Source organism: Cyphellophora europaea, assembly GCF_000365145.1.
Source record: "Cyphellophora europaea CBS 101466 unplaced genomic scaffold supercont1.8, whole genome shotgun sequence".
Taxonomy (NCBI): Eukaryota; Fungi; Ascomycota; class Eurotiomycetes; order Chaetothyriales; family Cyphellophoraceae; genus Cyphellophora; species Cyphellophora europaea.
The window spans coordinates 1,227,282-1,246,895 of record NW_008481814.1 but is presented as its reverse complement, the minus strand read 5'-3'; the positions used below and the strand labels follow the sequence as shown (position 1 = coordinate 1,246,895).

Here is a 19,614-nt window from a genome sequence, read left to right as displayed (position 1 = left end):
CAGCACAACTTCGAGGGAACGAAATGCTATATGCAGACGAGCATCATCGTGGCTAAGAAGAAGTCCGTTAGCCGCGCCATCGACACATACGTGGACGGTCGTGTCGCTGCCAACTTCTCAAGATGCTCAGCCTTGCTGCGCCAAGGTGAGGATTCCGGTACAATTACGTCGCCGGATCCCGCCCAGTCAACGTTAGTCATGCCAAAAACAGCGAAACTTTACACCGTGGCCAAGCTTCGTGATTGCGGAAGTTCCGAACATCTAGGCTGGAGTCTCGTTGCTGTACACCACGCCTGCAAGCAGAGGCCAGATGTCCAGTGCACTGGTCGATGTCTCAGACAGAATGTGGTCGATAATTCTACCTTGTTCTAATTCATTGTAGTACTTTGCTGATGATAAGTATATCGTCAATGCCGGGCACGGCACACGACACCCTTGTGCCTTAGTGGATTGGGTGGGGCGAAGACGCAGGGTGCCGGGCTACGTATTCACGACTCTCGACCGAAAGCTCTTTTTAACGTCCTTGCTACTGCCGCTCGTGCATTGTCATCGAACCACAGCACTCGTGTCTTCAAGTCTGGGACATGGCGGAGGTAGAATGGTCGCAACAATGCCACGTCGATCGTGACTCCAGCTTGAACACGTAGTAGAGCGAAGTCGACACTCCACCAGAGTAATCGCTGTATATCTGTATTGCAAGACTGGGTGGCTGATGTGGAGGGCAATTGACAGAAGAGCTGCCAGAGAGCTTGGAGGTGAGCAGATTGTCTTGACGGTTGGAACGAAGGGCAATCAGGACGATAATATGGGGTCGACTGTGAGCAATTGCAAGGTCAAGCGACAGGACGATGATTTGTGTCATGCGAGATGCGACACAATAGGTAAGCTGTGACTCGTCGCTGCAGTGACAAGGTGTTCCCATCTTGAAGTCACTGCTGTCTTCGCCATTTCTCGAGGTTGCTCATGACATATGCTCAAACAGTTTTCAGACCCAACCACTTCTCTATCAATCAAGCTGCACCTGACATTGCCTAACTTCACCTGGATCCGAACTTACCTACTCTTTCCTCTCCTCTGATGTCTCACATGAATCAGTTAGTGTCTCTGGCTGATCAACGCTGCTCTCATGACCAACCCATTTGAGAAGACCGAAAACTGGATCGAAACCGGACCGGACGGCCATCATTTCTACGTCAGGAAGAAGCAGCCACCAGCACTCCCTTCTTTCAAGGCCATCTTTCGGGAGGCTGTCCACGATCTGTGGCACGGTCCGTCACCGTTCTGGAAAGATTTCAAGCGAGCCAGCACGCAACGCGCCGCCATCAACACAGCAGCCGCAGATGGTCCGCAAATATTTTGCCCTTTCCGAAACACCAGCTGCTCAACTATCCACCCTCCCAATATGCAGCCTCATCACGATGACCCGAGCAGTAAGCAGCCGCGTGGCATCCTCAAACCTGATCCACAGAGATATCCATCCGACGCAAACGGCGGTCCTCCACTGGCTGGCGTGCCCCCGTTCATCCAGCCTATTCCCCAACGCCAACAAATGCATGCTACGCAATATAACCCTCAGCAGCCGTTCGGCGGGTATTCGGCTCAACTCGGCTACAACACAGCGCAAGTGTACAACCCGTTGCAGCGGCACCTATCCACGCATAACCTTCCTCCAGGCCTAACGCAGCCAGTGGGCGGCTTTCAAGGACAACCTCTGCCACAGGGAGCCGGAGCCATTAGTCCACCACGATATCCCACTCAAGAAGACCTCAAATACAAGTGCGCTGTTTGTGGCCGGTTTCGGTCTACCAGATACCACTACAAGCACCCACTTGCGCCAGGTCAGCTGCCAGGCATAACAATCTGTCGCAATTGTCGCGATGCGGCCACCGACAGCGAAGACGAGAGCATCGTCAGTACAGACAGCTACGTTCATCAAGCTCGTCCGCATCGCCGCAACTCTAGAGGCTTCAGCCGCGCCTCTTCCGTTGGCCATCGCACAAAGAGTGGCTCGAATTGCCGTGGTCGGTCTCGCAGCCGCCCTGTTGCGTCCGACGATGACACCTATCTCGATGATGGGTATCGTCAACGCCGACGTTCTATGTCCAGGTCAAGCTCTATTGAGAACGATCAGTCGATGCGATCCCGAAGTGTGCTTGTGCCTCGGCGACGTTCTCCAAGTGTGGAGGAGCTCGAGATCGTAAGACGACCTAGACCCCGCCCAACGCGTCGCGTGATCTGCGTGGACGAAGAAGAATCTGGCTACACTTCCGAGTATGACGAGAATGATATTGATGTCAGGTCGTAAGTCATTACTCTGCCGTTCGAGGCAGCCGCTGATGCTGTGTAGTGTTCGAAGAGTCCAACGAGCCCCTACTCCTGCTCCCCCTCCCACTCGGTGCCAATACTCAGATTCAGGTCTTCGAGCGCCCTGGCTTACGGAGCGGACGGTCGAATACATTAAGAGACGCATACCACCGCGCAGCACTCCAAGACCGAGGACCCCTAATCTCCAAGAACCATACCAGAACTACAGCACAGACACGGAGCACGACTGGTACGCGGCACGACCGGCACGACCGGCTAGAAGACCAAGAAGTCCATATCGGGAGCATCCTGCACGCCGTAGCAGCGGTCAGTTCACGCTTCCCTGCGGTGGACATAATGGATGGGCAGCTAATGCAGAATCAGGCCTGCGTCCAAGTCTATCGAGACCGTCGCGTGACGACTTGTCGGCTCCATACCCTAATTCTGATGAAGAGACACTGGTGCTGATCGGTGGAGGGGAAGATGCAAGAGGCAGGGGCGGACACGTGGGAAGGACTAGCACATCGACAGTGGCTTACACGGATGGTCCTGGGCCTCTGTCCGCACCTAGATCTGCAGAGCATCAGTCCAGCAGTGACGATTACGATTGGTTCGATAACGATGGTATGCGAATTCGAGTGCGGGAGATCTGACCTGCAAAACCCAAATGGACGGTAGCGGTCGGAGCAGGCTGGGTCCGAGACATGCAGTGCGTTGAACTCGGGGGCTAAACTAGGATTGCAAGCACACCATCGGCTTGTTGCAAGGGACGAGATAATGCTGAGCAGCTTCGACTGAGAGAGCACACGCATTGTGGGGACGTTAAGCAGGGGCGTTGCCGTACATAAGTACATGATTGTTGGCGCTAAAACTCGATGTGGCTGAAGAATGGGCTCTTCGGCACGTTCCTCAAAGCCCTGGGCGCCTCTTAGTAACCAGATTAGCTTTGAGACAAGGAACGAACCCTTCATCGCCCTCGGCGGCACGGAGTACGGGTATTAGCTCGAACTGGTAGTTGTAACAGGAACTTACCGGCCAGCCATGTTGTCTCCCACGAATTTGGAAGCGAGCACCAGGGTTGAACTGTCCACGGCCCCGCCAAAGCATTTTCCGACCTTTTCACAAAGAGTAACGATCGGGCAGTAGTTGCCGCTTGCCTTGGGATCGTGGTTTGTTTTCAAGCATCGCTTGGAGGCACCTAAATCATTGCCCGCCCTAGCGAGACCTGGAGGCCAGACTGACACCTGTCATGTGCTTTGGCACTGCTCGACGGCAGGAGTGTCATGGCTTGTAGTGCTGAAAATACTACGAGTCAGCCCCCAATTGCTTCCCAAATACCTTCGTCGACCGACTACTGCTGTACGGTGAGAGCGCTAATGCGTCATGGTAGGAGGGAAACAGTTCGCTTCAAGGACGAGGACGGACAGGAGGTGAAACCTGAAGGACATACCCTGGCTCGCAGGCATTCCCTGTGGCAGACTATTGGAGCACCCCTGAAGCGAGCCATCTCTCTTTCTCGGACACACCCAGACATCTGTTAATGTTATTGACCTGGGATGTACGGTCGGTGGCCTTTCACGCGGCCCCACCAAGCTGAGCAAAAGTTCTTTCCTGAATGTCGATCCCATTTCAATCTCCTCGTCTAGAAAGCATGTTGGCCACCTAATCCTGCGTCACAGGCAACCGAATGGAACTCCGCGGCTCTTTGTGGCCCTTCGATTGCGCAGAAGTACCATTGCGATGCAGGAGCCGAGATGGTGGTGTCACCACCACCTCTACTCGGAGTAGTTGACGTGTCCTAGCTGCAGCTCGCTTCACACCACCCGCAACGCCGGCCGTCCTTGCTCTCAGAATTTCAGCTTCTCAGGGCTAGGATCGTCCCTCTCATTGTCACAGATCTTTATCCAAAAATGCTGCAAATGCGACGATGATTTAAGCCCAGCAGAGCTTGGCGCCGTCTGTTCGAGACACCTCGTGGGCGGCAAGCCCGGTCCGAGACGATCCTGCCACCGGCACCCTTTTCAGCTTAACCCATTGGGCCTTTGTCTAGAACGCCCCGGTTCTCGTATACGAACTTCTTGGTGTTCCAATCGAGCTCTGGGGTAACAGATTCGACGAGTCTGTTTCCGGCCTGGACTCAGGAAGCAGATACCCCTTCCATTGTCGACCGAGACTTCTGGTGACTCTTCGGGCATGAAACTTGTGCTTGCTCTATGCAGCTTCTGCAGCAATCAAGCGAGCACCACAATGAGTTACGATCCAAAAGCAGCAAGTGATTTGTTACGCTAAATGGGTCGCATGAGGGCTGGACGGCAGAAAAGGCCCCCAATCATTGGCTGAAGCTCGCTTTTGAACGCACGAGGCAACCCTCTCCACCTACACCGGTTTGGCGTACCCACGGACTACGCTCTGGCAGAGTGCGGAAATCTCTGCTGCCAACTCGCCATGCAGGCTAGTTGAGCCCACTATCGCGTGGCCCTGCACCTCTCGCCGCCAGTGACAACGCTATCACAGAGTCAGTAGTCCGCAAAAGCGGTTAGGGATGCCTCCACCCTTGTCTACTCCGGGGCATGGATACAGCTCATCATCCTCCCAGTTCAAGCTCGATCTGGTTTGAGTCTAGTTGAGGCTCTGCTGCGTTGAAGAGCTGCTTCTGAGCGGATGGCTGGGCGCGGTTCGCAATGTCCAGACCAAAGCCCCGTGGAAAGCGATATGAGATTCGTGGTCCCAATCCTACCTGCCCAAATCCCCCTTCACCGCAGCATCGTGTCTCATCTTCGCCCCCGTCTTCACTGTCCATGCATCTTGAGACGGAGGCGCGTAGCCTGAGAGTGACCTGATTCGCTCCGAGCAACGCAACCTGATATTATTATACTTCGCCCCCAATTTCAGCATTGCTCCTTCTATTTCACTGCTCATTTTCATCATTGATATATCACCGTCAGTCTATCGAAAACCACCGCCGGCATGTCATCGATGTTCAGCAACTCCAGGCCTTACGAGCATTCTCCATCTGGCTTTGATGAGACCGACGACTTTACTCTGGAACTCGACCCAATGGACAACGACTATCCCAGCAATCTAGACTGGTATCCTGGCCATCCAGCCTTGGAACTGTCGAGGACTCGTCAGATGCCACCTCTGGATTGGTCTCCCACTGCTTATGATCCTGAAGCTCACGGCTTTAACCAGCGACCTCAGAAAATCTCGCCCCCGTTGCCGTTCCTGCACAACATGAATGTTAACAGCTACTCGTTCTATCCAGGGCAATTGGTCAACAGACAACATTCCCCAATGTCGGGGTTCTCCCTCTCCAGCACTGATTCTGGGTCACCAACATACACCATGAGTCCGGATATCACACCTGCTGTCATTCCTACCATGGGTAGTGACAACAGCTTTTATCCCTTACCTACTTCCGAACCTCATTCTCATGAATTTTGGAACCCAAGTCTGCCTACAGCAACGCTCCAAAACAGTCTGTTCTCACCCGCGCCAAAACTTGCAACTCAGACGTTTCATCCCAGGGCTTTTGAGTTCACCCGCAATCCGTACCAGGAAGATGACATGACGGAGGCAAACGATACCGTTGATACTAAGATGCCTCTACCTCAGGAGCTTGATTTTGACCAAGCCGAACACACCGACTCTGGCGTTGGCCAGTCCGTTGATGATGATGATGATGATGATGATGATGACTGCCTGTCAGTCGACGCGCCCGCCGAAGACGATGCTGGCTATCTCCATGACGTGGTAAAGCACGACGCCGGCACAGACTTCCAACCCGAGCCCATCCGTACGCACACTAGCAGCAATCACCCTCGCCGCACATACCAGGGACCTGTCCCCTACTCCAAGACGCAGCTTCAGTCGCTCGGCGTCCGTGGTGACAACGCCCGCATACACAAACACTCCACATCATCTGCAACGGTCAACCCGTCCCACACGCGCACCACGTCGTCCTCCACCGCCCCTTCTAAGGTGAAAACATCGTCCAAGTCCAAGAAGAACAAACGCGGCAACAAATCTTCCACCTCTTCCGCCATCGTTGCCGCCCTCACTCCCGGCATCGCCAAAAGTCGCCAGAGTCCTCTTCCTTGCCCATTCCACCACTTTGGCTGCCTGTCAGTGTTTCCCAGTAAGAACGAGTGGAAGCGACACACACTCTCGCAGCATTTGCGGCTCGGGTACTATCGCTGTAATGAAGGCGCCTGCGCATTGGACCATCCAAGCAACATTACTAAGATAAGAGGCTATAATGACTTCAACCGGAAAGACCTGTTCACACAGCACTGCAGACGTATGCACAAGCCAGCTGAATGGGGGCGTAAGGAGTATAATGAGATGAGTGTTCGCGACCGGAACAAGCTTGACGAGTGGATAGATGGTATTAGAGACGATTGTTGGGTGTGGAGGCGGGGTGCACCTGGTGGCGGGCCCGGAGAGATTATCGGATGTGGCTTCTGTGAGGATGAATTCAGTGCTGACGAATACGGCGCCGACGAGAAAGGTCTCAGAGTGTGGGAGGCTAGGATGGAGCATGTTGCGCGGCACTATGAGAAGGAAGGTCGCACCCAGGACGAAGAAGGGTTGGACGAGGGCTTTCTGCAGTGGGCACTCGACCATGAGCTCGTCGCCAGCGGGCTGGATGACAGGTACTGGCTGACAGAACTGCGGGGCGGTGACAACAACAATATGGACAGCCAGAGCGAGCTTGGTGAGCCGGTCAGGCGGAAGAGCAAACCTGCGAGGTTTCCTGCCACTAGCTCGGCGATCGTGGAGGGCAGTCGATGGAGCCACAGATTGAGGGGCGTAGCGACGCGCAAGTCGTATGACTATACCGGCGATGATGAAAGTGAGGACATTGAGGATACAATCGAGGTCCATCCAAAGCAGCTCAACGCCGAGATGACCATGAAAGGTGACGACGACGACGACGAAGAGGAGCACACAGACACCGATGCTTACGGCGAGGAGGATGTGTCCTAGTCGAAGCTCAGCGAACATCTACCTTCACTTTCGGGAACAATGACACAGCGCATACTCCTGGTTCTTTGAGACTACATGAGGCAGGCACGCACACAACCTTACCTTTTGGTATCACTGATGAGGTCCTGGGTTATGGGATGAGTGGGCACGAGGAGAAATGAATACAAAATTACGAAAGGGAACGGAAAAGTGTTGCTTGGATTTTAATGTTAATGGTAAAGATACCCCTTCAGCGACGGCGAGCATGGAATGGATAGTGACTAGGTTATAAGATATAGGATATCTCTGCTGTTCGAATTCATGGTTTGGTTCATTATAAGCTGGTTTCTGTCGCCGCTGCCGCCAACGACACTGATGCGCTCTGGTCCTTGAGGGCAAAGAACATAGTCGCTTCTCCGTGACGTGACAATGCCCGTTCAAGTACAGCAACACCCGTAATATCGACGATTGATCATATCGACCTCGTCGCTCTTCCGCAGCTCAAGCAGCGCGCGGACGAAGAGGCACAGAGACGGCCAAAAAGCCCGCATGGAACTACGAAAGGCAACGAGGCGGCTGAGCAAACGAGGCACTTTCGGGACCCGCATGCTCATCTAGGCTCCTCGACCTGCGCATGGTTCGCACTGCAATCCATGCCCTGAATTCTTAGTAAGGTCTTCTCAGAGGTGCTACTCTACCGACGCACAGTGCGAAGCGCATTCACGACCATTTCCAGATACATGAGCCAACTCCGCGATCATTGACGCCTCGAATACTTGTCACCCCACGGCTCGTGCTAGACTCACCTCCCAAACGCCATGCAGCAGTCATTCCCCTCGCACAAGCCCATAAGGCTCAATACACTCGCAGCTCACAGGCACCGCACAACCGAAGATAGAAAACCCCCAAATCGTTTGATACTTCCCTTACTATTCATGCCCCCTGCGTCCCCACGGTCTTCGTCTGAGAGCGGCAATGCACTAATGCCATCCGCGCTGCTGACACGCCAATCTTATTCCGATATCTCATGCGCCCCAGTCCTCCCTGTCCCATCGCCTCCACGTGCAGTTAAATAAGCACCCTAGAGCGCCCCAAAGTTACAAAATACGGAAAATCCTTATAGGGGCGGTGAGGAAAGTCCCGGTACGAAGTACTCCGAGCAACTCCGGACGGGGTACGGAGGTATTGAGTTAGTACCTCAGGGTAGGGTCCGCCGAGCCGAGGGCCGCTTTTTTGCTCCAGGCGATCTCCACTTCAAGCTCCGTCGCAGACGTTCGTGAAAGGAGAGCGCAGGGTTCATCCCAGACCTTTGCGCAAGCTGTCAAAAAACTGCAGTTGAGCTCTTGATTGGGTTGGGCGGGAATTCCTGCAATTTTTCTGGGATGCTACATACTGTTTGGATTTGGTTGTGGGTGTTGCGGGCTTCTACTGTAGTTGGTACAAAGGTAGTCAGTTATGAAGCTCACAGATTGACGAGCGGAGTGCGTTTCTTCCCTACTTGCAGACCTTAAGTCGGTGTTGCCCTTGACTCAGGGTTTGTCGACCGTTCGCTTCTGGCAGACGGATATGGCTGGAGAACGGGGGATGGTTGGTTGAGTAGCCTTTCTTGACGTTTGCAAATGGGCTGGAGGGAGTGATCTTGCATGAGACTTGTAGATATGTATTGTTAATCTGTACCACTTCCAGCCCCGGCCTTCCGAACGGTGGAACAGGAGAATGAGTAAGAGAGGGGGGAAAGGTGGGCAGTTAATATGATCCGTTACTTGAGGTCACTTCGTTGACATGTGGTGGTGAAGCTTCGCCGACGAGGTGGTCGGTGAAGGGTGCAGTGAGAATCGCGGGTAACTGGCAACGGTGATACTGTTCACCACGTCAAATTGGAGGGAAAGCTCTTCCAGCCGTCCAAAATATGAGTGCTGCCCCGAAAGGCTGAACTGGCAACAGTGTATGCATGATCGAACGGGTGCCCCATTATGGGAGCGGTGACAGCTCGTTGGCCGTATGGATGGTCAACGGCTAAGAGGGAGTGCTTCGTGGACAAGTACAGAGACAAGGGAAATGTTTTCAAAGAATTTTCATTGACTGGCACTGGCTGAGTCGGTCATAATTACAACATGCCGTACCCGCAATTCTTGCCGTCTGGTAGAAACTGTCCTGTTGCGCCGCTGCCAATGCATAACTTGGTCACTTTGTGACTCTGAAAGGCAAAAGAGAAGATTGTATTAACTCCTCACATAACGACACAGCATCCGTCGGAGCCACCAGCCTGTGGGTTGTATGGGTCTTCCTTCTTATCAACCTGTCCCCAAACAGAAGGCACCATGTAGTCGCGGGTCTGGTTGCAGTAGTTGATGAGGCTGTTCGAACTGTCAGCGTAATTGCAAGTTAGAGGAGGGACAGCTACTCACGAGATGGAGGCTTCAGCGACCTTGACGCGAGGACGATCGAGATCTTCCTTCAGGCGGCTATTCAACTCCTGCAGACGGCGCAACTTGAGGTCGGCCATCGACTGCTTCTTCGACTTGGCATCGCCGCCATCACGTACAGCATACGCAGCAGGCATAGTTCCAGAAACCTTTGATCTTGTTGATCGATCGATTCTTGGTCTGGATGATTTTGTCTTTGATTCGACGGGAGAGAGGAGGTGTGGTGTTGAGGGTGAATGCGTGGGTCGGAGCGGTAGCTGAAGCCGGAGTGGTCGCCGCTGGAGCTTGAATCGGTGCTTGATAAGCCGGGATCAAGGTGTTGGTGGTGGAGAGGTTGTCTGAGTACTGGTGACCGATAACAGTCTCGACAAGGTCGCGGGCGTCAGGGTTTTGGGGAAGGTTGGCGCACTGGTTTCGATAGCCAGGTGGGCCCTTGAACGCCCCGCGAGACTGGTTTTGCGATCAGCAGGTCGAGGTGGAAGAGTGGAAGGTGTTGCAGGAAGGTTCAGGAGGGAGTTTACCATGTAGTCGTATTCACTGCCCATTGTGGGCCACCGTAGCTCTTAAATGACGCTAAACTTTCTATGTTCTAGCGTGAGTGGTGGGGAAGGTGGAGGTACGGATTAATGAAAAGCCGGCACAAGAAAGGAGAAAGTTAGCCGAGAAAGTGTGCGAAATTGCCAAGGTTTTTTATTCGGTGTTCACTCACAGGCATCCGTGACGCACGCTGTAGCGACAACCTCAAGTCCCCTACTTGCCATCTCTAGGACAGACTGCTGCAAGGTCTCGAGAGACTCATTCCTAGGTGCACCTAGCCTTCTCTCAAAGACTGCTTTGCAGGCCCAGTCGCCTAAGATGCCGCCACCACCGCATATTAAACCTGAGAATGTGCTCAAGGTAAGGTCATCCTTGATGGCTTCATTGTAGGGCCTATCTTCCACGGCGCTATGCTAATCGATCTTTACACAGCGGGCTCAAGAACTCATCGCCGTCGACCAGTCTCAGGCTGCGCTCAATGTCCTCCACGAGCATGTCACCTCTAAGCGAACCCGGAACAGCCCGATCGCCTCCTTGGAGCCGGTGATGCTCCTGTTTGTCGAACTTTGCGTGGATCTCAGAAAAGGAAAATCTGCCAAAGATGGTCTTTATCAGTACAAGAACATCGCGCAGAATACCAACGTAGGGACTATCGAGGTACGTTCAGCATCCCTTTCCCGAGATGCGATCCCTGCTGACAACCGCAGTTGGTATTGAAAAAATTCATCGAACTGGCCGAGGCGAAAGTCCAGGAGGCGCAGGTTAAAGCCGATCAAGTTCAATCCAATCTTGACAGCGCTGCTGCGCAGACTGTCAGCAACCTCGATGACGATCTGGAAGTCACCAACAGTCCGGAAAGCATTCTTCTTGCGACCGTATCCGGCGAACAATCAAAGGATCGCACCGACCGTGCTATCGTCACCCCATGGCTAAAATTTCTTTGGGAAACCTATCGAACAGTGCTCGAGATTCTCAAGAACAATGCCCGTCTCGAGATTCTCTATCAGGCTACCGCCCATCAAGCTTTCGACTTCTGCCTCAAGTATGCCCGTAAGACCGAGTTTCGTCGACTTTGCGAGCTTCTTCGCAACCATGTTCAGAATGCTGCCAAATACTCGTCGCAAATGCATGCCATCAACCTGAATGAGCCGGATACTCTCCAGCGACATCTGGAAACGCGCTTTCGGCAGCTTAACGTTGCTGATGAGTTGGAGTTGTGGCAGGAAGCTTTCCGCAGCGTTGAGGATATTCATATGCTCCTCACCCTGTCGAAGCGTCCAGCCAAAAACGTGATGATGGCCAATTACTTCGAAAAGCTCACCAAGATATTCCTGGTGTCCGACAATTTCCTCTTCCATGCTGCCGCCTACAACAAGTACTACACACTTCTCCGCCAGTCTCAAGCTGTGGTTGCATCTGGTCAGAGCCCCAAGAAAGACAACCCAACAGTCACCGATGCTCACCTTACCAAGGTGGCTTCTTTCGTCCTTCTGTCTGCTCTGGCCATTCCGGTGATTAGTACTTCGCGGTCGCGTGGTCTCGTGGATGTTGACGAGGCTCGTAAGAAGACGACACGCCTGACAAACCTGCTCAACATGCCATCGGCCCCAACACGAGCCATTTTGTTCAAGGATGCGCAGCTCAAAGGCCTTCTCAAGAAAGCTTCTCCTGAGATCCGTGATCTTTACAACATTCTCGAAGTGGACTTTCATCCGCTGTCCATCTGCAGAAGGATCTCGCCCATTCTCGAACGAATTGGCAATGATCCCGAGATGGTTCAGTACGTTCAGCCTCTGCAACAGGTCATTCTCACCCGCCTATTCCAGCAACTTTCGCAAGTCTACGAGTCCGTTGAGTTAGGATTCGTTTTCAAGCTGGCTCAATTCCCCGAACCATTCCAGGTCACTCCTGCTACCATTGAAAAGTTCATTATGAATGGCTGCAAAAAGGGTGAATTGGCCATCCGGTTGGATCACGTCTCTGGAACTCTCAACTTTGACCAAGACGTCTTCTCATCATCCAAAGCTCTTACTGCTTCTGCAGATGCGGATAGCTCTTCCGTCCAACGCCTGCAGCACACCCCTACCGAAATCGCCCGCACTCAGCTTTCTCGACTTGCAAAGACCTTGCACATCACCTGCATGTACGTCGACTCATCCTACAATCAAGCTCGTCTCGCCGCCCGTGAGTCTGCTCTTGCCCGCGCTGAATCTGGTGCCGAACAAGAGCACTTGGCCACTCTCGAGCGTCGGACTGTGATTGAGAAGAAAAAGGAAGCTGCTTCGGAAGCTCTATCTCGCAAACAGCGCGAGGAAGAGACACGTCGTCGCATTCGAGCTCAACAGCAAGCGGAAGCCGAGTCTCAGCGTCTCCGCGATGAGACCAAGGCCCGCGAGCTCAAGCGCGTCCGAGATGAGCAAGCTCGCATCCGTCGTCAAGAAATGGAGAAGCAACTCGCAGAGCTCAAGGGCACTATGAAGATCGACCTCGAGGATGTTGATTTAGAAAACCTCGACTCCAATGCAGTGCGCATGCTCAAGCTTACCCAGCTCGAGAAAGACAAGAACGAGCGAGACAATCGGGTTCGTATTACAGCGAAACGCATTGATCACCTCGAGAGAGCCTTCCGTCGCGAGGAAGTCAAGCACCTCGAAGACGACTATGCTCGTCAACGCGAGGCTGACTACAAAGCTTGGGAAGAGAACAAGGCGGTCACACTCTCTGAGGCCAAAGAGAAGCACGAACAGGTGGTCGCGCTTAAGCACCGGCTGACACGCCTTGTGCAACCGTACGACGAGTTCAAGTCTTCTATCACTCAACGTCGTGCAGCCGACTTTGAGAAGCTTCGTCGTAAGGCCGAAAAGGAGTTCGAAGAAGAGAAGCGCAAGAGAATCAGAGAACATCACGAGGAGAAGGCAAGGGCGCGCCAGCAGGCTGAGGAGGACGAGCGTCTTCGTCGTGAAGAAGAGGAGCGTCTCGCAGAAGAAGCCGAGCGAAAGGCGCGGGAAGAAGAGGAGAAGGAGCGACAGAGAGCCGAGCGTCGCGCCAAAGCAGAAGCTGAACGGGCTGAGCGTGACGAAGCTGCAAAGAAGCAGATGCAACGCGAAGAGGAAGCGATCGCCAGAAGAGCTGCGAGACGTACTGGTGGTGAGGAACGTCCTGCGAGCGGAGGCTTTATCCGCCGAGAGGCACCTGCCATGGACAGTCGCACCGATTCCAACGAACGCACTGCTCCACGTCTCAATCTTGCTGCGAGAACCGGCGGTGGCGGCTGGCGCGACCGTCAAGCTGCGAAAGAGGCTGCAGGTGTCACCGAAGGCGAAAGTGCCACTGCTCCGGGCCGTGGCTCAACCTCCGATGCTTCAGCTGCGCTGGCAAGAAGTGGCTATGTGCCTCCTCACCTGCGTCAAGGTGGTGCGCGACCGGTAGAGAGCCCAGAACGTGATCTACCTCCCCGCAATGCCAGTCCGGCGAATGCTTCTGGCACCGGCCGTTGGCAGCCCAGACACATGCGCGATGAGGGACGTCAGGAGTCGCGAGAGGGTACTAGTGGAGACGAGGCTCCCGTGCGGAAGCCTGCAGGCAGCACCGGCGGCAGATATGTTCCCCCTTCGATGCGGAATCGTCAGTAGGTGAGGGCTGGCAAGTGAGTAGCAATGCACTGGGTGAGCACGGGATGAATATGAAGAAGCATTCGCTTCAAATTGTGTATTGTACTCGCATGGAAGTAGAGGAACACTGGTTGGTTCTGCCAGTCTTCAGTCGATTCAGAGCAGGCGGCTGGCGAAGATAGCAACAGCCGAATGAGACCAATAGAAGTACTGCTCCCCTGTTGGCATATGTGTAGGTGGCGGTATTACGCAAATGAGCCTTCGATTAGACTCTGGTCTTTGACAAGGTCCGGCAGTAACAACTGCAATACATTATTGGAAGTAGCCTGCGGTTTTCGGCCGCCGCTGTGGACCTGTGAGCAAGCACGACCACGCAGTCAGTCACGCTTACTCGTTTTGTACTGTTTGGACATCCGAAACTTAGCTTACCGGGCCCGGTGGCTTGTACGGAGAAGGAGTCCGACACGGCCTCGACGGTTTCTACTTGTGGCGAGGATTAGCCAAGAAACTCTGCACGCGAGTCCCGAACGGCAATTCACTGCCGCCAAACCTTAACCGCGCTTCACCGACTCTCTCAGCTCTCGAGTCCTCGAAGCCTGCGAACGCCCATCAACATGCTAAGACATTCATCTGTCCGGCGTCTCGCCATCTCGCCAACTCGCCAATGACATGGTTGTTCTATGCCAGCAACGACTGCGACCCCGAGATGCGCACTGCGGTCACGCGCCACTGTGCAAACCGCTTCCGCAAACCGCTTCCGCCAGGCGCTCCGCCACACTATCGATCTCAGCGTCGGCTCGATCCACCCGAGCCTGGTGACCCTTCCCGCTATTATGGGCCTCAGTACTCACTCCCCGAAAATGCGGTCCCAGGTGAACATCAAAGAAACCTTGTTTCCAGGAATCATCACATGCCACGGTCGACGCTCTAGCGGACAGCGAACGGTAGCGTCCCACACCACCCAGTAAGTTTCTTTCGCCCGTGGATCTTCCTCCAGCAAGAGCGCAAGCGCGAGGACAGGCTCCCGCCTGCGGCGGTGAGTAGCTTTGGCTGATGATGCACTAAGCCAGATAGACGTGAACGTTGGAGTAGCAATCGTCTCGCTTCTCAAGGCCATGGAGCCTTCTCTAGAGCCACTTCGAGGCCCCATCTGGCAAACCAACTCTTGCCGTTGCGCCTGTATGCCATTGTTAGTACGGAGCTCCTGGCAAACGGCTCGAGACCTCAAGACGCAGTGAGGTGGAGTTAGTGTGGTAAGCGTCGCGATAAAGCTATCGAGACCTGGAGCCAAGGGTCTACCGCTGCAAGGGTTACCGACTCCCAAGCTCAGCTCACAAATTCCACGCTTGCAGTGTGATATGACTTGCGGGGCTCGCCTTGAGGGGGCACCTGACAATGTCACTGTTATACAGCTGGTCTAGCGCAACCGGATGGTGGCCTGTTATGTCCCTTGCACCGGCCATGCTGTCCTATGTCTTGTTGACATCAAGAAACGGTCAACTTGTTAGTAGATCGCCCCTCAGCTCTGATGTTCCAGTGCGGAAGCATGACTGCGAGCCCCTCTATCAGGGTCTAAAATGGACCCTTGTGGGGCAAGAGCAACTCACTGCAAGAAACGCCCCATGCATTTGTACTTAAGAAGCTCGACCAGAAGCCATGCAGTCAGTGCTACGCTACAAATGCCTTCGTTTCCGAGTTCTCGCCGCTGGCACTCCCTACGAGGTCGTGTTTCGAGCTTCTTAGTATGCTCTGTACGTTAATCACAACCTTGGGGAGCGGCAACGAAGCCCAAGGGTCATCTGACTTTCGGCTCGCATCCGCCGCGGGATCCCTCGTGCTGCAGAAGCCAACTCACATCGGTAGCGTTCGATAGGCTTTACATGACTCGCACCGGCGGGGACGCTGACAATGTCAGCGTCATCGACCAAAGACTCGTATCACCTCCATATCGGTTGGCTTCGGCGCCGGTCGCTTTAGACCTGGACTGGCGGACGTACAACAGAAGTGCAACGACTTGATCACAGACGAAGTCTCCACTTCATTTGAGACGACCCACAAATTGTGCCGAGCAGCAACCTTCCGGGGCAAATTTTAGTTCTGTTAAGAGCTCACAAGTACCGTAGTACCGCTGTCAAACCGCTCTCTCACACCGGTACGCGTATGGCGCACCCCAGAAGCCAGGTAAAGACGTCCAGTCAGATCAAGCCAACACAGCATAGCACGTGACCATCCGGCCAATGTTCGCTCCATCGAAGATGACTCGGAAAGTCAGGCGTGCCGGACCGCCGGTGTCGAACGGTACCGCTGTCGAGGAGCCACAATATTTACTTTACTTTACTGTGTGCTAGCAAGAGCACATAAACCCAAAAAGAAAAGTACCCTACAGGGCTCGTCCAATGCGCCTTTGTAGGCCAACACCTCTTACTTGGCGTCGCCTTGACATTCGCAACCCAAGTCTTATATATGTTCGCCGGGGCGAACCGCGTGCGCTAATAAGTTCTCCCACGGCTGCGTCGGCGTCCGCGTCAACGCCGGCGCGAACACCCAACGCCAACACCGAATGCCAACAGTTTTGCGTACATGTCCATGTTTCCCTGTTGCATGTTGCATGTTTCATGCTCTTTTGCACATCCTACCTCGTTTGCATCTGACAGCCGGCTAGTTCCAGTAGCTGGTCTTGGCCTCGGGAAATCGTTCCAAAGCGCCTCATAGGCTCGGAAATCCAAAGTGGCTTGACGCACACGTAGAGAGAGGAAGAGATCGAGGGCGCGGGGACGTGCATATAAGCACTGCAAGGCGGGGGTGTGTCACTAACGCCGTTTCGAACAGACGCATGCCGCTTGATACAAGTCAGGGTGAAGGGTAATAAGAGATGCTCTCTCTCTCTCTCGTGGGTAGGATAAAATGACGTTACATGTGCATAGAGTCCTCAAGTCTTGAGCAAATGGTGTGGGTTAAGCACCCGTGACCAGTAGTAGGTATGTTAGCGACACTTGGCGCCGTTCTATACAAACTCGACCCCCACATAGCAGGCTAGGTACGTATTCATGGCCTGGGCTTGATCTTGATGCTGGTTGTAACCGGTTGCCGCACACAAAATCAGGGAAGAAGAGAAGGTGTGCGCCCCCGGGCCAGTAGTAGGGGTGTTGGGGGGGATCCAGTCACGAGGCTTACACTTGCAGCAGCGCTGTCAGGCAAGATACTGCACCAAAGGAGAGGCAGAGGGGGGCGCCGGGGGAAGCGGCTAATACTGAACTTGTCCCTATGTACGTACTGATCGCAGGACGTGGTTAGTAGATTGTCACGAAGCCTTGCCTTCCCCAACGGCTATACGTACTTAGGGGACCTTCTTCCTTGGCTTTCGCGGACCCAACGCGCGGGGAAGGGGAACGAAACCGAGATCCTCTTCTCACGTCATGGTGCTGCGACGGCCTCAATTGTTTCATGTCAATCATTCAATCATTCAATCAATCGGTGTCGTTATTGCTCGTTTCTTGCTTTCTTTGATTGCTCAACCAACTTCCTTGCCCCCCTTAGTGCAGAGCTCCAAAAGTTGAAGACGTATTCACCATAGCCCCTCAGACGACCCCTACGGTACGTGGGTGGCTGCAACAAACACTAAGAGGTACAGTAAAAGCGCGTTCGCATTTCCATTCCCTCGCCTCTCCCCCTCCCGCCGCACCTTCCCCGCTCTTGCCTCTTTTCTATCAGTTTACACGAACCGTTCGCAAACGGCAAAACCATGTTGCCCACGGGTTTGTTGTTGTGTGCGCGCGCGCGCGAGCCAAACGGAAATACACACGGCCAACACCGAGTTCCAGGACGTGTGTGGGTATAGCGTTCGTGCGGAGGTAGCGGCAATCGCCACCGCCACCTCCACTTTTTTATCTCCTCCCAGCTGCGCGCACCGTAATGTAGATCCCATCTTGCGCCATATATCGCTGCATTCTCGGGCCCGGGATATCATTTGCACGGAGCAGCCTGCTCTGCAGAAATCATGTACTGTTGTCATTGTCCCCCTAACCCGCGCCGTCGCGTTCTGCGCTCGGGAACAGGCGTCCCGCCGCCCCCGGCCTTTCCTAAGAATTTCGCTTCCGGGACTTCGCCGAGGATTGCTCGTTTGATCGGTCCGAATCCCTGACTCGCGGGCTCGAGCAGGGTAGCGCCATTCATGGTGTGCATGTGGGCGCAGTCGCACGCCCGGGCAGAATGTGGTTTCCGAATAATCGTCGGAGTATATACGCGAGCGAATCTAGCTATAATTTCACAGAGGAAACGTTGGGACCCCTGTAACACAAGTATACGAGCTGTGAGTTCTGTATCGGATTCGGAATCTCGTACTATGGTAAAAACATCCTGAGGCTGTTATTGGCTCGGAAGCCTTGCTATTCATCATGCAATAAGCGATCTTGGGGCTGTCACTTTCTTTAATATGGGCATCTAGCAGGGGACAGAAACCTTCATCGGCGATGTTGCTTCGACAAGCTCGGTAAGTGCTTGTGCAAGATCGAAAGTACACACTTCCCCTTGGTGGCCTTTGGCCTATTCGTCGGGATATTAGACCGTTGGAACGGCCTCCCCCTACCTCGGTAGTGCCACGCTGCTGAGATTCCGTAACTCGGTATCATGTCGCGAGCGCGGCTTGAAGGCTTAGATCCTGCCAGACGGCCGCGATAGATCTGATCGTGAGTCAGGCGAGTCTGGGCCCGGGGGGTCCGGGGAACGACATGTTGGCGTTGACGCGCGGGTGGTAGTGAGGGTGGCGGTACGGAAGGCTGTCGAAACGTCAAACACGGTGATCTGGGTTTCCGGACTAGTGATCCGTCCACCGCCTGCAGGGCCGGTAATTTGGCCAAGTAAGGATATATGCTCCGTACAAGGTCCCAACGTCCAGTATCGAACATCAATGGTCTTTGCAGAGAGTGACAATTGTCAACAATAGAGGTTTTGCATTAAACTTTGATGGCAACAACCCAATCTCGGAGCAACGAAACTCTCAGGGCCACTTCATGTTGAGCTGTAACTGCAAAGTTGAGGTTCAAGGTGCGTTTGAGTTCACATCTCCGCGCGGAAAGGCTCGTGACAATATGATACGGCGAAGTCTGTTGGTAACTGACTTCCGGAGCAAGCGGGTGTAAGCACGCGCGAGCTGATATGCCTTGCTGTGGTAAGCTTGATTGCGTCTGGGGTTTGCGGCAACGTTGCATGGCCACGGCCAGAATGAACGGGTGCAAGAGCACCTCATCCTCGTCTTAGATGCATTTTGCCAACGTGTCGTATCATGGCATTCACATCTTCATCGGAGCTAGAAGAGCTGCTGTTTTCATCGCTGTCGCTAGAGGCATCATCGGAGTCATCTTTGCTGTCGTTCGAGGCTGCTGAGCTGTGGTGTCTACGGTAACGGAGACGGGTCCCTGTTGCGCCGTCGACGACGAGAGGACCCTTGACCGGCTCGGCGGCCTTTGTAGACGCGACACGCTTATCTTTGGCATCCGAGGCTGATGACCTGGGGCGGGTTGATGACGGAACGGCAATACGAGCCTCAAGTCGTCGGCCGTCAGATTTGCGTTCGTGGAGGTCTGCAATTGCTTTTGTAGCTGCGGTTGCAGATCTGAAAGAAGCGTACGCGACTACAGTGTGTGCTCTGTGTGAAGACGATTGACACGACTGGATCTCCACGTCCCCATACCGCCTGAGCAGCTCATAGACGTCTGCTTTGCGGCAAGATTTGGGAAGATTCGCAAGACGGATAGTACGCTCTGCTCCTC

The 19,614-nt window shown here is 54.1% G+C and overlaps 4 protein-coding genes across 4 annotated transcripts; 3 read left to right on the top strand and 1 right to left on the bottom strand.

The window, feature by feature from the left end:
* Window positions 1–1,126: 1,126 nt before the first annotated feature.
* On the top strand, window positions 1,127–2,305 carry HMPREF1541_08264 (uncharacterized protein; the record flags this gene model as incomplete). Its single annotated transcript, XM_008722583.1, has 1 exon — window positions 1,127–2,305. One exon carries the CDS (start codon window positions 1,127–1,129, stop codon window positions 2,303–2,305), a length of 1,179 nt encoding a protein of 392 aa, XP_008720805.1.
* Window positions 2,306–5,271: 2,966 nt separating this feature from the next.
* HMPREF1541_08263 (uncharacterized protein) lies at window positions 5,272–7,293 on the top strand (the record flags this gene model as incomplete). Its single annotated transcript, XM_008722582.1, has 1 exon — window positions 5,272–7,293. The coding sequence occupies one exon, from the start codon at window positions 5,272–5,274 to the stop codon at window positions 7,291–7,293; it is 2,022 nt and encodes a 673-aa protein (XP_008720804.1).
* A 2,209-nt stretch (window positions 7,294–9,502) lies between these two features.
* HMPREF1541_08262 (uncharacterized protein) lies at window positions 9,503–9,835 on the bottom strand (the record flags this gene model as incomplete). The annotated part of the gene is made up of 2 exons (XM_008722581.1): window positions 9,503–9,629; window positions 9,681–9,835. 2 exons carry the CDS (start codon window positions 9,833–9,835, stop codon window positions 9,503–9,505), a joined length of 282 nt encoding a protein of 93 aa, XP_008720803.1.
* A 718-nt stretch (window positions 9,836–10,553) lies between these two features.
* On the top strand, window positions 10,554–13,867 carry HMPREF1541_08261 (uncharacterized protein; the record flags this gene model as incomplete). The annotated part of the gene is made up of 3 exons (XM_008722580.1): window positions 10,554–10,595; window positions 10,668–10,892; window positions 10,943–13,867. 3 exons carry the CDS (start codon window positions 10,554–10,556, stop codon window positions 13,865–13,867), a joined length of 3,192 nt encoding a protein of 1,063 aa, XP_008720802.1.
* Between the last annotated feature and the right edge of the window lie 5,747 nt (window positions 13,868–19,614).